The 20,622-nt window shown below is 40.6% G+C and overlaps 1 protein-coding gene across 3 annotated transcripts in view; it reads left to right on the plus strand.

Annotated features, from left to right (window-relative positions):
* The window catches only part of flna (filamin A, alpha (actin binding protein 280)), a 65,071-nt gene extending 45,026 nt beyond the window's left edge, over window positions 1-20,045 (plus strand). For 2 of the 3 annotated variants that reach the window (XM_059332588.1, XM_059332589.1), the window contains 17 exons: window positions 1,559-1,633; window positions 2,377-2,476; window positions 2,571-2,711; window positions 2,811-2,939; window positions 3,621-3,794; window positions 5,258-5,419; window positions 5,508-5,711; window positions 5,990-6,142; window positions 6,563-6,685; window positions 7,406-7,672; window positions 8,065-8,202; window positions 9,022-9,137; window positions 11,214-11,346; window positions 11,459-11,635; window positions 14,350-14,568; window positions 14,696-14,893; window positions 18,424-20,045. In XM_059332588.1, coding sequence (XP_059188571.1) covers window positions 1,559-1,633; window positions 2,377-2,476; window positions 2,571-2,711; window positions 2,811-2,939; window positions 3,621-3,794; window positions 5,258-5,419; window positions 5,508-5,711; window positions 5,990-6,142; window positions 6,563-6,685; window positions 7,406-7,672; window positions 8,065-8,202; window positions 9,022-9,137; window positions 11,214-11,346; window positions 11,459-11,635; window positions 14,350-14,568; window positions 14,696-14,893; window positions 18,424-18,608 — 2,694 coding nt within the window. In that variant the 3' untranslated portion in view covers window positions 18,609-20,045. The remainder of the gene's footprint in view (window positions 1-1,558; window positions 1,634-2,376; window positions 2,477-2,570; window positions 2,712-2,810; window positions 2,940-3,620; window positions 3,795-5,257; window positions 5,420-5,507; window positions 5,712-5,989; window positions 6,143-6,562; window positions 6,686-7,405; window positions 7,673-8,064; window positions 8,203-9,021; window positions 9,138-11,213; window positions 11,347-11,458; window positions 11,636-14,349; window positions 14,569-14,695; window positions 14,894-18,423) is intronic. The other variant, XM_059332590.1, reaches the window with a different exon arrangement.
* The last annotated feature ends 577 nt before the right edge of the window (window positions 20,046-20,622 follow it).

The raw sequence follows: 20,622 nt of genomic DNA on the forward strand, positions 1-20,622 counted from the left end.
ACTTTTATTTATACAGCATACATGCTCTGTTACTGGAACAACAGAAACAAAATGGAACAGACTTAAACAATAAGATCAAGATGCACAGCTACAGAACAATTATTAATAGTCTTCAAGTTGCAGAGAAGTGTTGCAATACAATATTGTCTTCAATATTTTACAAAACAAAGAAAAGCACTTTAAATAACCAAATGCAGACACCAGAATATTAATGAGAGATCTGTACATCAGAATGGTTTGCATGGATATGGAGCTGTGCAGTTGTTTTTTTTCTCTTTTCAACCACAATTATGAAAACAAGATAACTGAGTGATTATTGTGGTGCATTCTGTTTCATAAAGGATGCTCTCCACTGACACCCTTTCCTTTACAGCAGCGCACTTTCACCTGTTTTCACTGAGTTACTCTGTGGCAGTGCACGACAACATATTTCATCTAATTTATTTGTATTTATATTTTGTTTAAATGTGTACACACATACATAGATTTGTGTAAATGTATATTATTTATTCATCAGTTTTTTTCTTAAAATTTCAGTTTAATTATATTTTAATTTCAAGAAAATCCGCTGTTAAAAACAGTATATGAGTAATGTTATATCTGTTAAATAATCATGATCTTAATATTGGCCAAAATAAATATGATAATGACATTTGCCATAATTGAGCAGTAGTGACATACACTATAGGCTAATCATTCATGCTGCATTGAACGGCCAGTTAATCGTATCTGTATTTAGATTTTTCATTTTGTTGCCAGCAACTGCAACTGTGACGCATATTAAGTTATGTAAACAATGCAAGCATCCCTTTTTATGATGCTAATTATTCAAACATATTAGCCTTCAGCCTCCACGTCAGGTTTCCTACACTTGTTAGCCTCTTACTTACAGCAGATAGGTTAAAAATGAGTCCTCATTTTCACAACTCAAGTCTGAATCCTGTTCAGTTCTCAAGTTCACAGTTCTGTTGAACAGGACCAGGCCCAGAGTGGATCCCTGCAGCACACCACTCGTTTCCCGCAGGCATTCAGATTTGGCCTTTTTCTGTCTTCACACTCAGATGTGTGTCTGATAATAGCCAGTTACAGGCCTGCAGGTGATAATCTTTGTAAGAGTAAAGAACGATTGATCATGTATAAATAAGGAGGCACTGTGTTTCCTAGTAACCTCACAGTAATTACATCATTCAGGACAACAGTAGCAGCTAGGGAAAAAAACAAAAAAAACAGATGTTGAGTTGCAATGCACTGCTTTGCAAGGAATTCCTTCAACTGGATATTGACCAGTGCAGGATTTTTGACAGTCAAGCCAACTTGAATATAGTCGTATAACAAACAGAGCAACCATCACACACTTGCTCTGTTTGTGTTCAGTGTAACAGTGTGAGGGAGCCACGCTGCAAGGACCAAAGTTTCCTCATGCTGTTTCTCTCGACAGAAGCTTCGTGATTGGGTCCTGATTGTGCCAGACATTTTCTAAACCCCTTCCATCTTTTTTACCCTCTCCATCCCCTACACAACCCCCACCTCCCCCCTCACCACATCCCACCCCCCTCAGGCGCTGGAAGGAGCTCCATCAGACCAGCTCATGCAGCAGAGCCAAATGCCCCAGTACTACACTCAACAGCCCTGGGTACCTAAAACCTCTGTCTCCAGCCTCTCTCATCCCTCTCAACTCCATTTTTGTTCAACGTCTCTCTCTTCTTCCCTTCTCTCATCCACATCATCATACATGGCTTCCTTTCATCAGCCTGCTTCAGTGTCTGCTGTCTCATTGCAGGTGTTTTATCTCTGAGGGGACTTTTACTCTCGTTTCACTCCCTCCCTTTCATAAACAGGATTCTGTGCAACAGAGCTGCACAATGTCAGAAAATCACATTTGTATTCTTCCTCCTGAGTGTTGCCGTTCCCAAACATGTGCACACAGTTTCTATTCAGCAACATAGGAAATATTTTATGCCATTCAGGAGTTAGATATTTTCCATAAATCATTGTGCAGCTCGTCTGTTCTGCAGTGGTTTGTGTCAAATCGCTTTGGAGACAAAAAGCCATTTTGAGAATCATCAATGTGGGCATGTCAGCCGCTCCACATTTTACAAAATGGCCAACTGTGCTTTGTCATTCTCGCTGGACCTACCAGTGTTTTGTCCTCATCTCATTCTCTCTCGCAGTTTGTGTTGGTGTCATCATCCTGACCATGATCACCATTCTCCATTGTCAATCATTCATCTCATGATTGTCTCATCTCATCCTGTTTGTCGGCGTTTGGAAACTTTTACCCCTCTGTCCTGCGCTGTGTTGATGCATCTGTTATTATTGCTGTAACCACAACCTCCTCGCAGACAGTACATCTGACCTCTGACCTCTGTCTCCCAGGCAACAGATAGACCAATGGGAATGAATGGTCTGGATGTGGCAGGGCTCAGACCGTTTGACCTGGTCATCCCATTCACCATCCAGAAGGGAGAGATCACAGGTAACAAAACAAGTCTGCACAGAACCCCACTCTAGTCCTGACTGGTGTGGAGTGTGTGTCTCACTGTACAGTGTGTGTCTGTCCTCTGCTTAAGGTGAAGTCCGGATGCCATCGGGCAACGTGGCCAAGCCTGACATCACTGACAACAAGGACGGCACAGTTACTGTCAAGTACGCTCCCACGGAGGCCGGGCTGCACGAGATGGACATCAAATACGACGGCATCCACATCCCTGGTACCACTCAACCTCCGTCTGTTTGCAAATTACAACAAAAATTTGTAGCCACGCAGGTGCATGAGAAATTCTTCTTCTTCTTTCTGTTGTCGTTCACAGGAAGTCCCTTACAGTTCTATGTGGACTACATGAACAGTGGTAATGTCAGCGCCTATGGCCCTGGCCTCATCCATGGCACTGTCAACAAGCCTGCTGTCTTCACTGTGAACACTAAAGATGCTGGAGAGGGTATGTAGTCCTATGCAAGGTTATTATAGTTCACGAAAATTAACAAATAACAAAATTAACAAAAAAACATTTTCGTAAAAACGAGTTTTTAAAAAAATGATAACTAAATGTAGCGGCACTCCATTTGGTCTTCCTTCTTAACGGCGCCACTTCTAGAGTCAGTCGACAAAAACATTCTTTTTGCGAAAAAAGTTGCAGATTTAGGAGAAAAAAGAGGGGAAAAAGCAACTTCTTTTCTCCCAGATTCACCACTTTAAATCTCATAAATCTGCGCATTTTTTTCTCGTAGATTTTAATCTCGTAAACCTTTGTCTCAAAATATTATTTTCGTATGTTTTACGTTATGTTATGTTATATTCTCCAATATTCTCTTGAAATTTGGAATTTGCAAGAATTTCAATGAGTGTCCTATTAAGGGTTAAAGTGGTGAATCTAGGAGAAAAAAGTTGCTTTTTTCTCGTAAATCTGCAACTTTTTTTCTTGTAGATTTGCCACTTTAATCTAGTAAATTTGCAATTTTTTTCTCGAAATATTACCTGAAGTTACCAAATATAGTTCTTTACCTGATAAAGGGTTAACAACACAACAGACCACAGAGAATGAAAGCAGCAGCCAGGGCTAAAATTAATAATAAAGGGAAAAATGTGTGAAACACCGTCTGTTCATTGAATGTCTCTGTAGGAGGTCTGTCTCTGGCCATCGAGGGTCCTTCCAAGGCAGACATCAGCTGTGTTGACAACCAGGATGGGACCTGCACGGTGTCCTACCTGCCTGTCCTGCCTGGAGACTACAGCATCCTGGTCAAATACAACGACAAGCACATCCCTGGCAGCCCCTTCTCTGCTAGGATCACTGGTAATATCATCTGCCCTCAACACAACATGATGGGAACATTGAAAAGTTGCCTTTACTCTGCAGTGCTTTGGTGTGTAATGATGATAACACAGTGTCTTTAGACAGTTGGCCTACCTCAGCTCTGTCTGCAGGCCTCTCTACTCTCCAAACGGCAGTTCCTTTGAGAAAATGTACTTTGGTATAGCATTGATTCATTGATTGAGTGTAAGCATCCATTTGATGCACAACTAGCCACAACTTCAGCCTGAAAATAGAAAAAAGAACCCAAGTTGAGACAAATCATAAGACACATTTCCATTGGGTACTTTTTCCTCTAGTGAGCTGCCAGAGGCTTATGAGAGAGGATCCGCCCAACTTCACCGGTTAGCGGCTCAAGTAGCGGCGATTTTGCGCATGCATGATTCATTCGCAGACTGGACGCTGAGTGGTTAACGTCTCCTGCTCTGACTGCAGCTGGGAGAGACTGGGGGAGTAGGTACGAGTCTCCAAAAGTCTCCAGTAACAGAGTCTCTAGAGCAGGATTCCCAAAGTGTGGGCTGCCACTAGGGGGTGCGTGAGATGAAAAATGTAATGGCGGTGTGATAATTACATTTTTTTCCCCCCACACAATAAAGACGTGTAAATTAACAGGCTATTCAAAATGCACTTCATCTTAAAATGAAGCGTAGAAGAAGTTATCTTCTTCCATTTTTCCAACCTGTGTTATGATGACGGGTTGTTTAGCTCCACGCTCATTTAAACTTGCTGCAATTTTTGTTCAACGTGGCTCAAAATATTATAACATTTTCCCAAATTATGTGCTTTCTGCCTCTGATCCTGAGCCTGTCATCTTCCTCTTTGCTCTTAAAAGTGGAATCTTGCTCATAACTTTGTTGCATTATATTGAAACAGTGTTACAGATGAATTCAAATGCGAGAGCGCATTGTTGTGTTCGTGATTATTTTATTGTATGTGTGTTCTCATTTGAGCATGATTAAACATGCCACCTTTAATATGGCTATAAAAAAGCGTATTGCATTTTTTTTTTTTTTTTTTAAGGTGTGGGGGATTGGGGGTGCGTCAACATGGTTGGGACATAGAAGGGGGTGCACGGCTAAAAAAGTTTGGGAACCGCTGCTCTAGAGGGGTCTGAATAGTCTAAATATAGCGAGAAAGTGGCTAAGTTGGCAACACTGCTTGCTGCGTCGGTCTGTTGTCACATTGGAACTCCGTTGGTGAGGCGATACATAATTACCTGTACAGAGGCCGAGGGGAACTAACTAGTGGGCGGAGCCAAAAAACTGCTTTACAATAAGTACTCAGAAAGTACTCACGGCTATAATTCCCCTTTCACCTAATGTCTTCCAATTCAAAACCAGTCAATAAACATGCAATACATTTACTACCATGACACAAACAGTTTGGGATTCTCTGCCCTTCGTGTCTTCTGTTCTCTGAGTGTCTGTTCTCTGCTGTGTCCTCAGGGGATGACTCCATGAGGATGTCCCATCTGAAGGTGGGCTCAGCCGCAGACATCCCACTGGACATCGGAGACTTTGACCTCAGCCAGCTGACCGCCTCCCTGACCACGCCCTCGGGCCGCGAGGAGCCCTGCCTGCTGAAGATGCTGCGTAACGGACACGTTGGTGAGTGTGTCTGCTGTCATCAAACCATGAGTCTCCTCGCTCCCTGTCCTAACCCTCTCTTTCTCTTTTATTCATGTGTCTGTCACAGGCATCTCGTTCGTTCCTAAGGAGATTGGAGAGCACTTTGTGAACATCAAGAAGAACGGTCGCCATATTCCCAGCAGCCCCATCTCTGTGATGATCAACCAGTCTGAGATCGGTGATGCCAGCCGTGTGCGTGTCAGTGGACAGGGCCTGAACGAGGCCAGGACCTTCGAGCCGGCCGAGTTCATCATCGACACTCGAGATGCAGGTACAGCCTTGGGAAAACAATATCTGTATCTGAAAAGTTCTTATTTGCATTAACAGCTTCTCATCTAAAACATGCAGTTTACAACTGGTGTAAGATACTGGAAAAGCTTCAAAATGGACCTAAAAGTCCTTAAAAAATGCTTGAATTTGACCACTGCTAAAGTCTACCAACCCTGTTAATTGTCCCGTCTTTATCCCACTTGCAGTTTGCCTTCACATATCAGTGGTTGTTTGTTAAATTGAACATTAATTACCACTGTCTCATGTTTCTTCCTACAGGCTATGGCGGCCTGAGCCTGTCCATCGAGGGGCCCAGTAAGGTGGACATCAACACTGAGGACCAGGAGGACGGTACCTGCAAGGTCACATATTGCCCCACTGAGCCAGGAAATTACATCATCAACATCAAGTTCGCTGACCAACATGTTCCAGGTGCTTACCTTAACCCATTTAAGCCGGGAAAGCATTATCGCATTTCTACCATTAAAACCAGGAGCTGTTGCGTTATTCTGCCATTAAGGCCGGGAAGCCGATACGTCGTTTTGTAGTATTTGTATTCTCTTGGTGTTTTTTTTAAAAAACTTTCTTGAAGGTTTGGACAAATAAAGCCACGGGTATAAGCTCTCAAATACTTTTAGAATTTAATTTCTATCTGCTACAGAGGCTGAAAAATCTTCTGTTGAATTTCCAGAAAAACTTCAGGTTTTAGGGGGTTCTTTCAGCCATTTTTTCCAGGCGTTTTAGGCCTAAATCGGTTAAAACAGCCGGGGCTTCAGAGCAGAGCCACCATGTTGAACGACTAAACTGAGTCAATCATTGTGTGTGTGTGTGTGTGTGTGTGTGTGTGTGCAGGGAGCGCGTTCACAGTGAAGGTGACCGGAGAGGGCAGGATGAAGGAGAGCATCACCAGGAAGAGGAGAGCAGCATCAGTCGCCAACGTCGGCAGCCAGTGTGACCTCAGCCTCAAGATCCCAGGTGATCAGGACAGAAAGCATCACACACATTATGACACAGTTACACATGTACAGAGTTCACACAGTCTCATGGACAAAATCTCAAAACTTTTATAAGGACTTTTGATAAGAAAAATGTCTCTGGTCAGCTGGTTATATTAAAAAAAACAACTAAATGAACAGTTAATACATTGTCAATCATGTATATATTTATTTATAAATGACTTTCCAAGCACTCAGTCTGGCTCCAGTTTTCAAGAATAAAGGGAATTACATCATCTCTGTCGCTCTCAAATGACCAATATTAAATGGAATATTAAATGTACGAACTATTCAAACTCTTTTCAAACATGACTTGACTCAGCTAGCAAACACAACCATCGTCGTTTCATTAGGGATAACAGATTGCAATGACTTTGATTTGACTAATTCCATCACTTTACCAGCAGGCCTGTGTGTCCCACTAATTACTTCACACTGTTGGAAAACCTAGGTCTGGTTTTGCTGAATGGAGAGAATTCTGAGTGACCTTAAAGCCACCTTTGAAAAAAGAAAGAATACATAATTCAATATATTTTCAATTCATAAGCAGACACACTCTGGCTAAATTTACATTTACAAATACACACAGGGTTCCAACTGAAGAGTTTATTATTATCCTTTACTTGTGCACTATTGTGCTCTTTCATTTTTATAATCATGATATCATTATTATTCAACATCTGACTGCCTGTGTCTCCAGAGATCAGCATAGCGGACATGACGGCTCAGGTGACCAGCCCGTCTGGCCAGGTTCACAAGGCTGACATCATGGAGGGAGAGAACAACACCTACTGCATTCGCTTTGTGCCCACTGAGACGGGCGTGCACACCGTGTGTGTGAAATACAACGGCGTGCACGTGCCTGGCAGCCCGTTCCAGTTCACCGTGGGTCCCCTGGGAGAAGGCGGGGCTCATAAGGTCCGTGCTGGAGGGCCGGGCCTGGAGAGAGCAGAAGCTGGAGTACCAGGTGGGTGTGGCTCCGTTATTACTTGTGTGTGTGTGCGGAGATATATTTTCTACATTTGCGGCGACTGTGGCTCAGTTGGTAGAGCGGGTTGCCCACCGATCGGAGGGTTGGTGGTTTGATCCCTGACCATGGCAGCCTACATGTCGAAGTATCCTTGAGCAAGATACTGAACCCCAGATTGCCCCCTGATGCTGTGTTCATCGGTGTGAGAATGAATTCCCAATGGTGGCAGGTGGCACCGTTTAGGGTAGCCTCTGCCACCAGTATGAATGTGTGTGTGAATGAGCACTGTGAGTCTGTTGAGTGGTCACAAAGCGACTAGAAAAGCGCTTTATAAGTGCAGGTCCATTTACCATTTCCACACTGACTCTGTTCTGCCCCGTCATGTGTAGCTGAGTTCAGTATCTGGACGAGGGAAGCTGGTGCCGGAGGTCTCAGTATCGCAGTGGAGGGACCAAGCAAGGCTGAGATCGCCTTTGAGGATCGCAAAGACGGCTCCAGTGGAGTGTCCTACATTGTGCAGGAGCCCGGTGAGAGGAGGGACAGGGACCGGTTTCTGCATGGAAGAGAAAAACAGAACTTACACTACAGGCCAAAAGTTTGGAAGCAAGGTCAAATTTGTACAAAAAAGTCATCAAAAAAAAATCATAGTTACATTGCTATACTTTGCAACAAAATAAACATGATTATTATATAAAGAGTCACTTATTAGAACACATTTTACTATAATTATCAGGACTTTGGATTTGTATTGCTTAGACTTTGTGTATCCTTCTTTCATTATATTACATTACATGTCATTTAGCTGACGCTTTTGTCCAAAGCGACTTACAATAAGTGCATTCAACCTGAAGGTACTAGACTAGACAAGACTTAGACCACAGGAGTCAAGTAAGTACATAACTTTTCCATAATGTATTCTTGTTTCTTCACTCAGCTGCTTCAATTTTAGCCATTTCTGTGTCAGAGATATGAACACAGTTGAGATTTATTGGGGTTTTTTTTAATCCAAACTCTCAAAAGCCAAAGAGCTAAAGTGAATAATGCAAACTGTGATTTGTTTTTTATCTTTGCACTGAAGTTGTGACTCTTCCAAATCTTCTCAACCCTAAAACCAACCCCTTCTTTTCTTTTAACATCAATGTATACCTAAAGGTAAATTGAGGAAAAGTATTAAATTGAATAAAGGTAAAGTATATCATGCAGTAAACACATCCAGAAATCCAAAGAATCCATACTGGTTTCAAATTTAAGTTGCTTCCAAATGTTTGGCCTGTAGTGTACATCCTGTCTGTTTTTGTAGAATTTGATTATTTTAGTGACTTTCTGACTTGACATCCGTTCTGTAGGAGACTACGAGGTGTCGATCCGTTTCAACGAGGAGCATATCCCCGACAGCCCCTTCATCGTCCCTGTGGCCTCGCCGTCAGATGACGCCCGTCGCCTCACTGTTGCCAGTCTTCAGGTGAGGCTCTGAGACACACACACATCCGTGTGCACACAGGCCAGGCCTCAGTACACCGTCTACAATGCAGCAGCAGCACATCATAGTGTTACTCTTTGTGCAGTGTCAGACTGAAGGAGTCTGCGTCTGAACAGAATATCATCACTTGTGCAATGCAATAAACAAGACCATCAGTTTACACAAGAGAAAAAAAAAAGGACTTTAGCAGTGTTGTTAAGTAGTTTACAAGTTTACGATAACAGTTTGTATCGAGCAGAGTAGTGAATGTTTCAGTGTAGAGATAGTTGTAGTTGCATTGGAGCTGCTGCTGCTGCATTGTTAGGCAGTGCAAGGGCTTCTGGGATACTAGAGGACTGTGTGTGTTTCTCGTGCCTCATTCTAAAGGCTGCCAACAGCCTCCCACCTCTCAAAGTGATACGAGGCGCTAAAGGGTTAAAGAGGTCTGACATGGGCTACTTTTCCTCTCTGTCTCTGATCTGTCTCTGATCTGTCTCTGATCTGTCTCTGATCTGTCTCTGATCTGTCTCTGACCTGTCTGACCTGTCTCCTCTGTCTCCTCTCTGTCTCTGATCTGTCTCCTCTCTTTCTCCTCTCTTTCTCCTCTCTTTCTCCTCTCTGTCTCTGATCTGTCTCTGATCTGTCTCTGATCTGTCTCCTGTCTCTGATCTGTCTCCTCTCTGTCTCCTCTCTGTCTCTGATCTGTCTCTGATCTGTCTCCTCTCTGTCTCTGATCTGTCTCTGATTTGTCTCCTCTCTGTCTCCTCTCTGTCTCTGACCTGTCTCCTCTCTGTCTCTGACCTGTCTCTGTCTCAATTGCACAATTACATAAAGAACTGTGGAAGAAAAAAATAGATGAAAAGTTATGCAGGATTAAAAAAAATCCATGATTTGCCAACGTTATGAGATACTCAGTAAATATGACTTACAAAGTCAAACTTATGGTGACACTTCATGCATGACTTAATGCATGATAAGCATACATTAATCTATGTGCCACTCCATGAATTATCTAGAATGTTCAAGAATTAATAGTGTCTCGGGCATGAGTTCACAAGTTCATGCATAAACTAGTATCACATTGATCTCCATTTCTGAGATATTATTGATGTTTATTTAAGCCTGCAGTTCAAAGGTCAGGTCAAAACTGAGCATTCATAGCAGTGCACATGTATTCTGTTATAATCACTATGTGATACATGCAAACATTTATTTCTAACAAGTCATGATAATTGAAATGGAGCTCAAAATAATGATCTCGTTTGCATTAATCTCTGTTAAAGACAGACCAGGACACCACTTTATTTGAAGGGCCACAAACATGATAAAGTGTTAAAAAAAAACGAATGCTTGGGAATCAACATAATTCATGCACACTGCTGTGACTGCTCAGTTGTTGTTTTTTTACCTGACCTTTGAACTGCAAAATGAACTATAAAAGAGACATGAATGCTGTTAATAGCTCACAAATTATGATGATGAGAAGCCTTAATTAGTGCTTTAATCTACGTAGTGTTCTTGCATTACCACATGCCTGAGGCACTATTCATTTCTCTACATCCCTGATAATTTATAAAGTACGGAAAAAAAATATTTAATAATAAAATAATAGTAAAATTATTTAATCAGAAAATTACTTTTTTTTAATTTTTACTAGTTTTTAATTGTGCATAACTTATGAAATGGGCTTACATACAATACTTGACTTCCATACATTAACATGTATCTTCACCTGCATGCAGACCCACAGTCACACAACTCGCACATATTCATAAATGTACAAATAAATTGTTGAAACCGGTTCATTCTTACAAAAAAATATGCAACTTTTTCTTTCTCTTCTCTTCAGTTTCTGTTTGACTTCCATAAATACCTGCTTTCTCTGCCTTTTCACTGCACAGCCCTCCTCTTTAGCCTTGTTAGCATCCTCCAGGTAAGGTAGACAGCAGTATAAGTTATCTGAGTACGATACTGTGGCGATCATGATGTTGTTACCTAGACAGTAGACAGTATCAGTCAGTTACTGTGTTAAATAATGGTGATACAGTGTTGAGAGTGTGAGTATGTGTTGTCGAGCAGGAGTCGGGTTTGAAGGTGAACCAGCCGGCATCATTTGCCGTCAGCCTGAACGGGGCAAAGGGTGTGATTGATGCAAAGGTCCACAGCCCATCTGGAGCTCTGGAGGAATGCTGCGTCACCGAGATTGACCAAGGTAACCATGGCGATGGTATCCAAACTCATCTCAACACCTTCAGACCGCTCACAATGAAACGCCACAGCTTGTTGTCGCTGCTTTACCTTCCCCCTTCTCTTTGTTTGTCTAGATAAGTACGCAGTCCGCTTCATCCCCAGAGAGAACGGCCTCTATCTGATCGATGTGAAGTTCAATGGAAGTCACATCCCTGGTAGCCCGTTCAAGATAAGAGTAGGAGAAACAGGCCAGGCTGGAGACCCGGGGATGGTGTCGGCCTACGGAGCAGGACTGGAGGGAGGCACCACAGGTAACACAGCAGGGACGCTCCTTCTCAGTCCTACTAAGACTTACATCTGTAGCCATCGTCATCACAGTCCTCACTTACAAAAACCCCTTCATTCCCACTGCCATAACCATCATAACCCATAGGAACTCATGGTGACACCCTTGTAGATAGATGGATAGATGGATAGATGGATGGATAGATAGATAGATAGATAGATAGATAGATAGATAGATAGATAGATAGATATACTTGATTTATCCCAAGCTGGGAAATTACAGTGTAGCAGCAGCATTACACACAGAGACAATAACAACACAATTAAATAAGAACAACCTAGGCATACTTCAAGCAATAAAATATAAAAATACAATAAAATGTAATGTAAACATAAAGTGTCTAAAGAAGGACTATGTATTAAGGAGTAGAATTCCAGTGCAGAATAAATATGAATATGCAGTATAGAAATGTTTGTGCCGTGAAACAAATAAGGTGCAATGAACAGTGTGCATGAAAAACACATAACGTGCATAACGATTGTATAGAATGAACCAGGCTATTATTTGTTGTAACAAACACTTTAAATCTTCTACAGTCTAAGATTAAAGCCATTCATCGTGTCCTGTATTGTATTTAACTTGTTCTGACCATATTTCCTGTCACAATTTTCATATATGTTATGGAGATGCAAACAAAAAGGCAAATGGTTATTTGTTTTTATTTATTATTAATTTGTTACTTAACCCTCCTGTCGTCCTTCCGGGTCAAATTGACCCAATCTGTTTTGACTATTCCTTCTTTCCTCCCTCCTCCTGCCTTCCTCTCTTCTTTCCTCCTTCCTTCCTTCTTTCCTTCCTCCTCTATCCTTTCTTTCTTTCTTTCCTTCCTTTCCTCCTTCTTCCCTTCTTTTCTTTCCTCCTTCAGCTATCTCCTTTACTTTCTCTCTTCTTTCCTTCCTCCTGATTTCCTCTCCTTTCCTCCTTCCTTCCTTCCTTCCTTCTTTCATCCCTCCCGCCTCCATTCCTTCCTCTATCCTCCTTCCTTCTTCCCTTCCCTCGCCCCCCCCTTTCCTTCCCTTCTTTCTTTCTTTCTTTCTTTCTTTCTTTCTTTCTTTCTTTCTTTCCTTCTTTCTTTCTTTCTTTCTTTCTTTCTTTCTTTCTTTCTTTCTTTCTTTCTTTCTTTCTTTCTTTCTTTCTTTCTTTCTTTCTTTCTTTCTTTCTTTCTTTCTTTCTTTCTTTCTTTCTTTCTTTCTTTCTTTCTTTCTTTCTTTCTTTCCTGCCTCCCTCCTTTTCTCCCTCCTTCCTTCTTTATTTTTTCCTTCCTTTCTTCTTCTCCTCCCCTTTCTTTCCTCCATCCTCCTCCCTTTTTCTCTCCTTTCCATTCTTTCTCCTTTTCCTCCTCTCTTCTTTCCTTCCTCCATCCTTCTTTCTTTCCTTCCTTCTTTCCTCCATCCTTTTTTACTTCCCTTTGTGTCCTTCCCTCTTCTTCCTTCCTTGACCCGAGGACAACAGGAGGGTTAAAAACAAATCTGAAAAATAATTTGTTGTTAAACAGCAATATTAATGTCACAGTTTTGATATATGTTATGGAGATGCAGAGAAAAAGTCAAATTTGTGTTTCTGTGAGCAGAAAATGTCTAGTTTTTTTATTTTAAAATAAGAAATATTATGAACACAAATACCATAAATCCACACACCGACGTAGACACTTGGGCTGGGCGATATAAACCAAAAGTCATATCCTGATATATTTAGGCTGAATATCAAGATACAATATATATCTCCCACTATTTTTAATGCAAAGTGAGAGCAAATGTTCAGTCAAAGTCAAATCTGACATGTCACAAGTAGTTTTACTGAAACCGTTTAAGTGAACATAAATACTGTATAACAACAGGAGTACCTATTCTTAAAATCAAAGCTCCATAAAGTGCACATTTAAATAAAAAAAATGTCTTAAATACAACAGCCTATGAAATCCTTTTCCAATCTTTTTCTGAAATAAATACACTGTATGTATATGAAAAAAGAATGACAAACATTACAAAAGAGCTAGATATGACAAACCCTAGTAAGGGCAGCATTTATATATAAAAAAGCTATATTGATATATGCGATATGGTCTAATTCCATATCACATTTAAATATCGATATCTTTTTTATATCAATATATCGCCCAGCCCTAATAGACACTTTGCTGCTTTGCACATGTGGTACATTGTAATTTTTATCCTGCATAAATTAAACTTCATTAGGTATTTTATTCAGTTTTTTTAGGAATACATGTTGTATGTCTATTGTCCGAGTTTGCTTTTTGCACTGTATGTTGTTGTATGTGAGCCACGTCTAAGACCATTAAATCAAATCAACTTTATTTATATAGCCCTTTAAGACAGCGTTGGCTGATACAAAGCGATGTACATGGCAGGACAGACCAACAATAAAAACAAAGATCAAGCAAAAACAACTAAAACAAAGCGAGTCTCATGCTGGGTAAAACAAAAAACAGTAAATAAAAGTGGGTTTTAAAATTAATCTCAATTTTAAAATTAATCTTTATTTTAAAAAGCCACAAAGAACAAATAAAAATAAATAAATAAATAATAAATTAATTAATTAATTAATTAATGTTGAGTCAAAAGCTCATGTTGAGTTAAAAGCCAGTGAATAAAAATGGGTTTTAACTGTCATGACAGACAATAATGTTTTCTGATTCTGATTCTGTCTCGTTGCCTCCAGGAACTGCATGCGAATTTGTGGTGAATACAAGCAAAGCAGGCCCCGGAGCTTTAGCTGTGACGATCGATGGGCCCTCCAAGGTGAAGATGGACTGTGTGGAGTGCCCCGAGGGATACAGGGTCACATACACTCCTATGGCACCTGGCAACTATCTCATTTCCATCAAATATGGTGGTCCTTACCACATCGTTGGAAGCCCCTTCAAAGCCAAGATCACTGGTGAGGAAGAGCTTTATATCAGGGAAAAAAAGATATAAAGATCTGAATTAAATATGCACAAAAAAAAGATGACAAACTGACTGTTAATAGCCCTGAGATGAACCTAACTCTTGACTCCATCTTCCAGGTTCCAAGCTAGTGTCCAGCCACAGTATGCATGAAACCTCTTCTGTCATGGTGGACCCAGTGACCCGTGCCATCAGCTGTTCTCAGCAGGGTGCTCCCACCCAATCAGATGCCAGTAAGGTCGTGGCCAAGGGCCTGGGCCTGACCAAGGGCTTCATCGGTCAGAAAAACAGCTTCAGCGTCGACTGTAGCAAAGCAGGTTTGTATGATTGTGATGTTGACAAAGTGCATTTTAGTGCTTTTCACCTCCCCAAGAAAAAAACTCTCATGTAATAATTACCTTGTCTCAATCCTGAGCACACAATCGGACATTTAGAGCAGTAGTTCTCAACCTTTTTGAGTCGCGACCCCCAATTTAACATGCATGTTGTCCGTGACCCCCGCTCACTGAACACAATCTCACACGCACAGTTCAGATCACCCAAAAAAGAAACAAAATGACCAAAAAAAGACACAAAATGACCAAAAAAAGACACAAAATGACCAAAAAAAGACACAAATTGACCAAAAAAAGACACAAAAGGACCAAAAAAAAGACACAAAATGACTAAAAAAAGACACAGAATGACCAAAAAAAGGAAACAAAATGACCAAAAAAGACACAAATTGACCACAAAATGATTAAAAAAAAACATAAAATGACCTAAAAAGACACAAAATGAACAAAAAAAGACATTAAGTGACCAAAAAGACTAAAACACATGAACACTTTAACACAGTGGAGACAGAGCTGACTTCCAAAATGATTTGGCGACCCCCAGAAATCATCTCGCGACCCCAATTGGGGTCCCGACCCCAAGGTTGAGAATAGCTGATTTAGAGCACAGAAAAAAATATTTTGTGGTAGGAAGTGGTAGGAATTATTTTTGGGTGCCCCGAAGTAAAAGTGCCATTCATGTTTCCCATAAGGCTCACAGTTGAAACTAGAAAATTTCCTCTGGGGAAATTTTGAAAGGGCCACGGGGGCTACTGCCGGTGTGTGTACACTATGATGAGACTCTTCAGAGATTTCAAACTATGCCCTTTAACCTCAGTGTGTGTGTGTGTGTGTGTGTGTGTGTGTGTGTGTGTACATTTTTTGACAGTTTTACCTCTCCCTCTACACTCTGAGCGATGACATCACACACTCTGACACGAACATTCCGTGCAATACACACCCATTATAATCTCAGAATTTCTCCAAAAATTATCATGGTCATTGAACAGGGATTGATAAAAAACTATATGACCTATCGAAACGTGGATTAATATACCGATACACAAGACTTGTGTCTACTGTTTAAAGTTTAAATGGAGTCTCTAGGTGAAATTATGCCGGAGAAGTAGACGTTTAAAAATCTCCAATTATTGAACTTTTTCACTCATTTTTTGTCGGCCGTCCCATTAATTTCAATGCAAAATTTTGGGCACTTTTTTGCGACTTACGTCGCGAAAAATTTGTATTCTGTAGAGAAAAAGTAATAGCACACCGATCCCGATCAAACCGCACGTTTTGATATATAATTTGTCCTGCAACTCTTCAAGTTGTAGGACTAGTAGCGGGACGAAATTGCGTCCGCAAGAGGAATAAGAAGAAATCCACAGTATAACTGGTCCCTACAGCTATTGCTGTATGGGACCAGTGCTCGGTGCGATTGCCCCGAGGCCCTAATAACTGGTTCCCTGATTAAAAAGGTTGAAGGTTCAAGCTTGTGTGCATTTTGGGGAGAATTTAACTTTGTCTCTCAAGGTGCATTTGTCAGGAAAACATCCAAGCAACCAGTAGTAACAACAGCTAAAGCTCCATCTGCCAAAACGATGGATAAACCTTGATTTCTCAGAAACAAAGCTGTAATCATTTAAACTGGTGGCCAAAGCATAAAGTTTTAGGAGCTGTACATTATGTAGGGGAATCCTCTGTTTCTAACATTGATGATATTGTTGAAAGAAAATTAAATGGAAATACGGAACGGAGAAAAACATTTCCAGAACCATTAGCCCCTCCCACCCCCACTTACCCATTCAATATAATATAATCACAATAATAAAATGTATTTATACAGTACCTTGCAAAACAGTTACAAAGTACTCTACATTAAAAGCAGAAAAATTTAATGAACTTAACGCCAAAAATGAAACATATAATAAAACACAGTGTGTAGTAGAGAGTAAAACAATAAAAATGTCATAAAACATGAATAAAATCAGACAAACACTCCTCAGAGGCTCTATCATCAGTGTGAATGAATGTGGACTGAACATGAAGAGATCCGATGAATAACTCTCAACAGGTAGCTAATGTCAGGAGTTTCTGTTGGTGTGTAGGTAATGAACGCCAGAAAACCCAGGGAACAGAATCCCATGTATACAGTTTATGAATAGGAATTATGATTGGCTTTTATCCAATCTGATTGTTGGGATTCTCAGTTTCCAGGGAAGTAGGAAATGGGAGAATTGTTAGCAAGCCTTATCTAAGAAGTATTCCAGTGTTTGAAAGGAAGTAAGTGACAAAACTGAGCAAGAGTTCAATATCATAACGTGATAGCAAATGTAAATACATTTATTTGCACAATTTCTGTGCTCAAAATGTCCCGTTGCATGCTAAGAACTGAGGCACAGATGTAAGTGTACAGTATCAAAGGTTAGCTTTTATGCCATCAAACAGGATAGATTTCAGTGCAAAACTTTCAATGCTGAAATCTAAAAAAAATGTTTGCAAATCCAGACATTTTGTTTTTGAATCCTCAATCTCTGAGCTGAGTCTCGTAGGCGGGGCTTAGCTTAAGTGATTGACAGCTTGGTAATCTTGCTCCCGCTCCGTCTTCTCCGTGGACAGTGAATGTTGCTAAATTGTCACTCCTGTCAAGACAGGCCAATAGATACGTGCCTTCAGCATAAGTCAGCCACAAGAGTCAGCTCAACAGCGAGCACAACTTTTGGATTTGCAAACAAAGTTATATATTTTTAATCATCAATAAATGTATTTTACTTGCAATGAAACATTTTGATTGAAGTGATGATAGGTAGGCTATCAAATCTAATTTTATTACAGTGTGGAAGGTTTTGCTATGAATCCTATTCTGTTTATTTTCGTAATAGAGTGAAACCGTCCAAATGTCCCGTTGCATGCTAAGAACTGAAGCACAAATTTAAGTGTACAGCATCGTGTTGTACTTAAAGTCTGAACTCGTCTCAGGTGTCTCATTGATTTATAGCCGGTATTAGCCTGGGTATACCCATACTGCCTTGCACGCTCGAATTTCATTTCGAACCTCCATCCAGTCTGGCAACCAGAGAGGTTTCTTAGCCCTGTTTTAGGGATCCAATCACAGAACGGGGAGGGACGGCAAGACGATGACGCGTACTACTCGGCACTTGGAAGCTTGTAGTTTTCTTACGGATCCAACATGGCTGCTGCAGACGCGAAACTCTCTTTAGCTGTAGATCGTGTTTTCAATAGTTTAGAGCAAAAGTTGAAAGGCGAAAGGACTCTCGGCGTTTCCGCTGTCCCCCGGCTAAGAGCAACCTACAGATGCTTTTGATAGACATTCTAAGCGCCCAATAAACGGCTCCGGAGGATCGTAAACCACACCTCCTCTACGGAAAAATTAATGGCTGGTTGCCAGACTAGATCTCATTTGAGATTAGTCTGGTGTTAGCTAGGCTAAGCCGGTATACTGAGCTAATAATAATAATAATAATAATAATAACGAATTGATGCAGATCCTCATGTTGTGTCTGGCTCCACAGGTCGTAACATGCTCCTGGTTGGTGTGGACGGTCCCAAGGTCCCCTGTGAGGAGATCCTAGTGAAACATTTGGGCAACCGCTTGTACAACGTCAGCTACCAGCTCAAAGAGAAGGGGGAGTACATCCTGGTGGTCAAGTGGGGCGACGAACACATCCCAGGCAGCCCCTACCACATTACTGTCTAAACCCAGCGCCACAATCAGAAACCTATACCACTGTTTAATACAAGTGAAATTCTATCTAGAGTCTAACCAATCATTGTTTACAACTCCAAGCCCCTCCCATGTTACAAAATACGATTTCTGGCTTTTTTCTGTCTTATTTTATTACTATTTAACCAACTAGAAAACAAACTGTCACATCAGTGTTCAGATTTCTGTTTTTTTCCACAAGTTGATATTTTAAAGCAACCTCTTCACTGTAACACAGTCCAGAATCTCCCAAAGACGAATGCAAGGACACATATTCCTCTCTTCGTGTTTTTTTTATTTTTCTGCTTCATGGTTTTATTTTTCTGCTAATCACATCATTCAGTAAATTTTACGAGGGGGGAAAAGATGCACCTTTTTACTATGGTAAGCCAGATAATTGTGCCTTAGGCTTTTTTTTCCATTTCCAGTCATGGACACAAGTGGACATTAGCAGATTAGTCTGAACTAGTGTACAGTGATAGGTTAGCTTACCATAGCGTAGCCGCAGTAGAATTTGGCCCCACTGAGCCCAGCTTTGGATGGAAGGTTATTGTTTACACTGGAGGAGATACTCTTACACACATAAATAATGGATTCAGTTTTATATGAACAATCACAGGACTTGAACCAAAGAGTGTCAGAAGTAATGTGCTTTCCTGACGAATGGGATTTTATGCAAGAGTGTGTAAAACACTCTGAGACACACTTTGATGTAAGATCTTTAATTGTCCGTATAAAAGTCAGATGAACGGCGTGTCTCTTAGCACTGGTCCAGTCCACTTCAGCATGTGGTTTTCATGATGCTCTTTAACTAACCCAGTTGTTTTACCTGCTGCTAGTGTGATCCAGTTTTAGGCACTGCTGTTTTTAAAGCCGTAATATGGTTAAGAATAGGGAAATGATGACAAAAGATTAAAGATAATGCCACATATATGTGAACAGGGAGGAGAAATACACATTTTTTTGGTTTGTCTCACATGGGCTCTCTCAACACCGCTACTGACACGACATGTGATCTGCATGTTCATTAGATACAGGAAGCCTGGTATTCACAATAAGATCATCATGACATGACGTGTTTTGAGTATGGAACTTTTTCATATAAATAAAAGGTTTAAAAAGGGAAGTTTCTAAAGTTGTGCTGGACAGAAGGGCTGAAGATGATTGTGTGGTTCGTCACGTCCTGAAAACACGATGACCAAAAACAAAAGAGAACAGATGTGGCTTTGTTTTCTGCTCAGTGTTTGTATCTCACCCCCGTCAGCCGCCACTCACCCCCTCCCTTTATCCTTCCAGCTCGCTTTGTGCATAGTCTATCTTTCAGAACAAAAAAATGAATCTTGTCCTAAATAAAAAAAGGCTTTAAAAGTGTTTGTAAGACAGTATTTTGATACACAATAAAGTTGTCTAAGTATTTTTCTGTCAATCAAATGGCTGTTTGTTTTATGTCTTTAAAGCAGGGCTGGGCAGTTATTTTCCCAAGGGGCCACATGACATACTGTGAAGGTTGAGGAGGGCCGGACCAAACTCTGAACTAAAATCTGCTCAATATTAATTTCATCGCTTTATAAAATGCAGTAAATGATCTGGTTTTGAGCTGCTACTGGTAAGAATATATGTTATGAAAAAGACTATGGCAGTAAAAAATAGTTAAAACTCCAATCATTATCTCACTTTTCCATTTATTTTAAACAACATGCATTCAAACCACAAAAACAATATAGAGCATGTATATGCAGTAAACCTGCAATATATTAACTTTATGCAAAAAACTAAGTGTTTTTCACAAGGTAACAGTGTTTTTGTGGGATGCATTTCTGTACAGGGAGTATGCATGCAAGCACATACATAAATCGCCTTCAAAATAAAAGCACTGCGGTTTTATTGATGTGTAATTTCTGGGGAACCTCATGCGGGCGAATAAGAATACAAATCAAGACAAATACAAAACAATTGAACATAAATTAAATCTAAATAAAGTTTTATATTAGATCAAGGCCAGTATGCT

This window comes from Centropristis striata, chromosome 5, assembly GCF_030273125.1.
Source record: "Centropristis striata isolate RG_2023a ecotype Rhode Island chromosome 5, C.striata_1.0, whole genome shotgun sequence".
NCBI lineage: Eukaryota > Metazoa > Chordata > Actinopteri > Perciformes > Serranidae > Centropristis > Centropristis striata.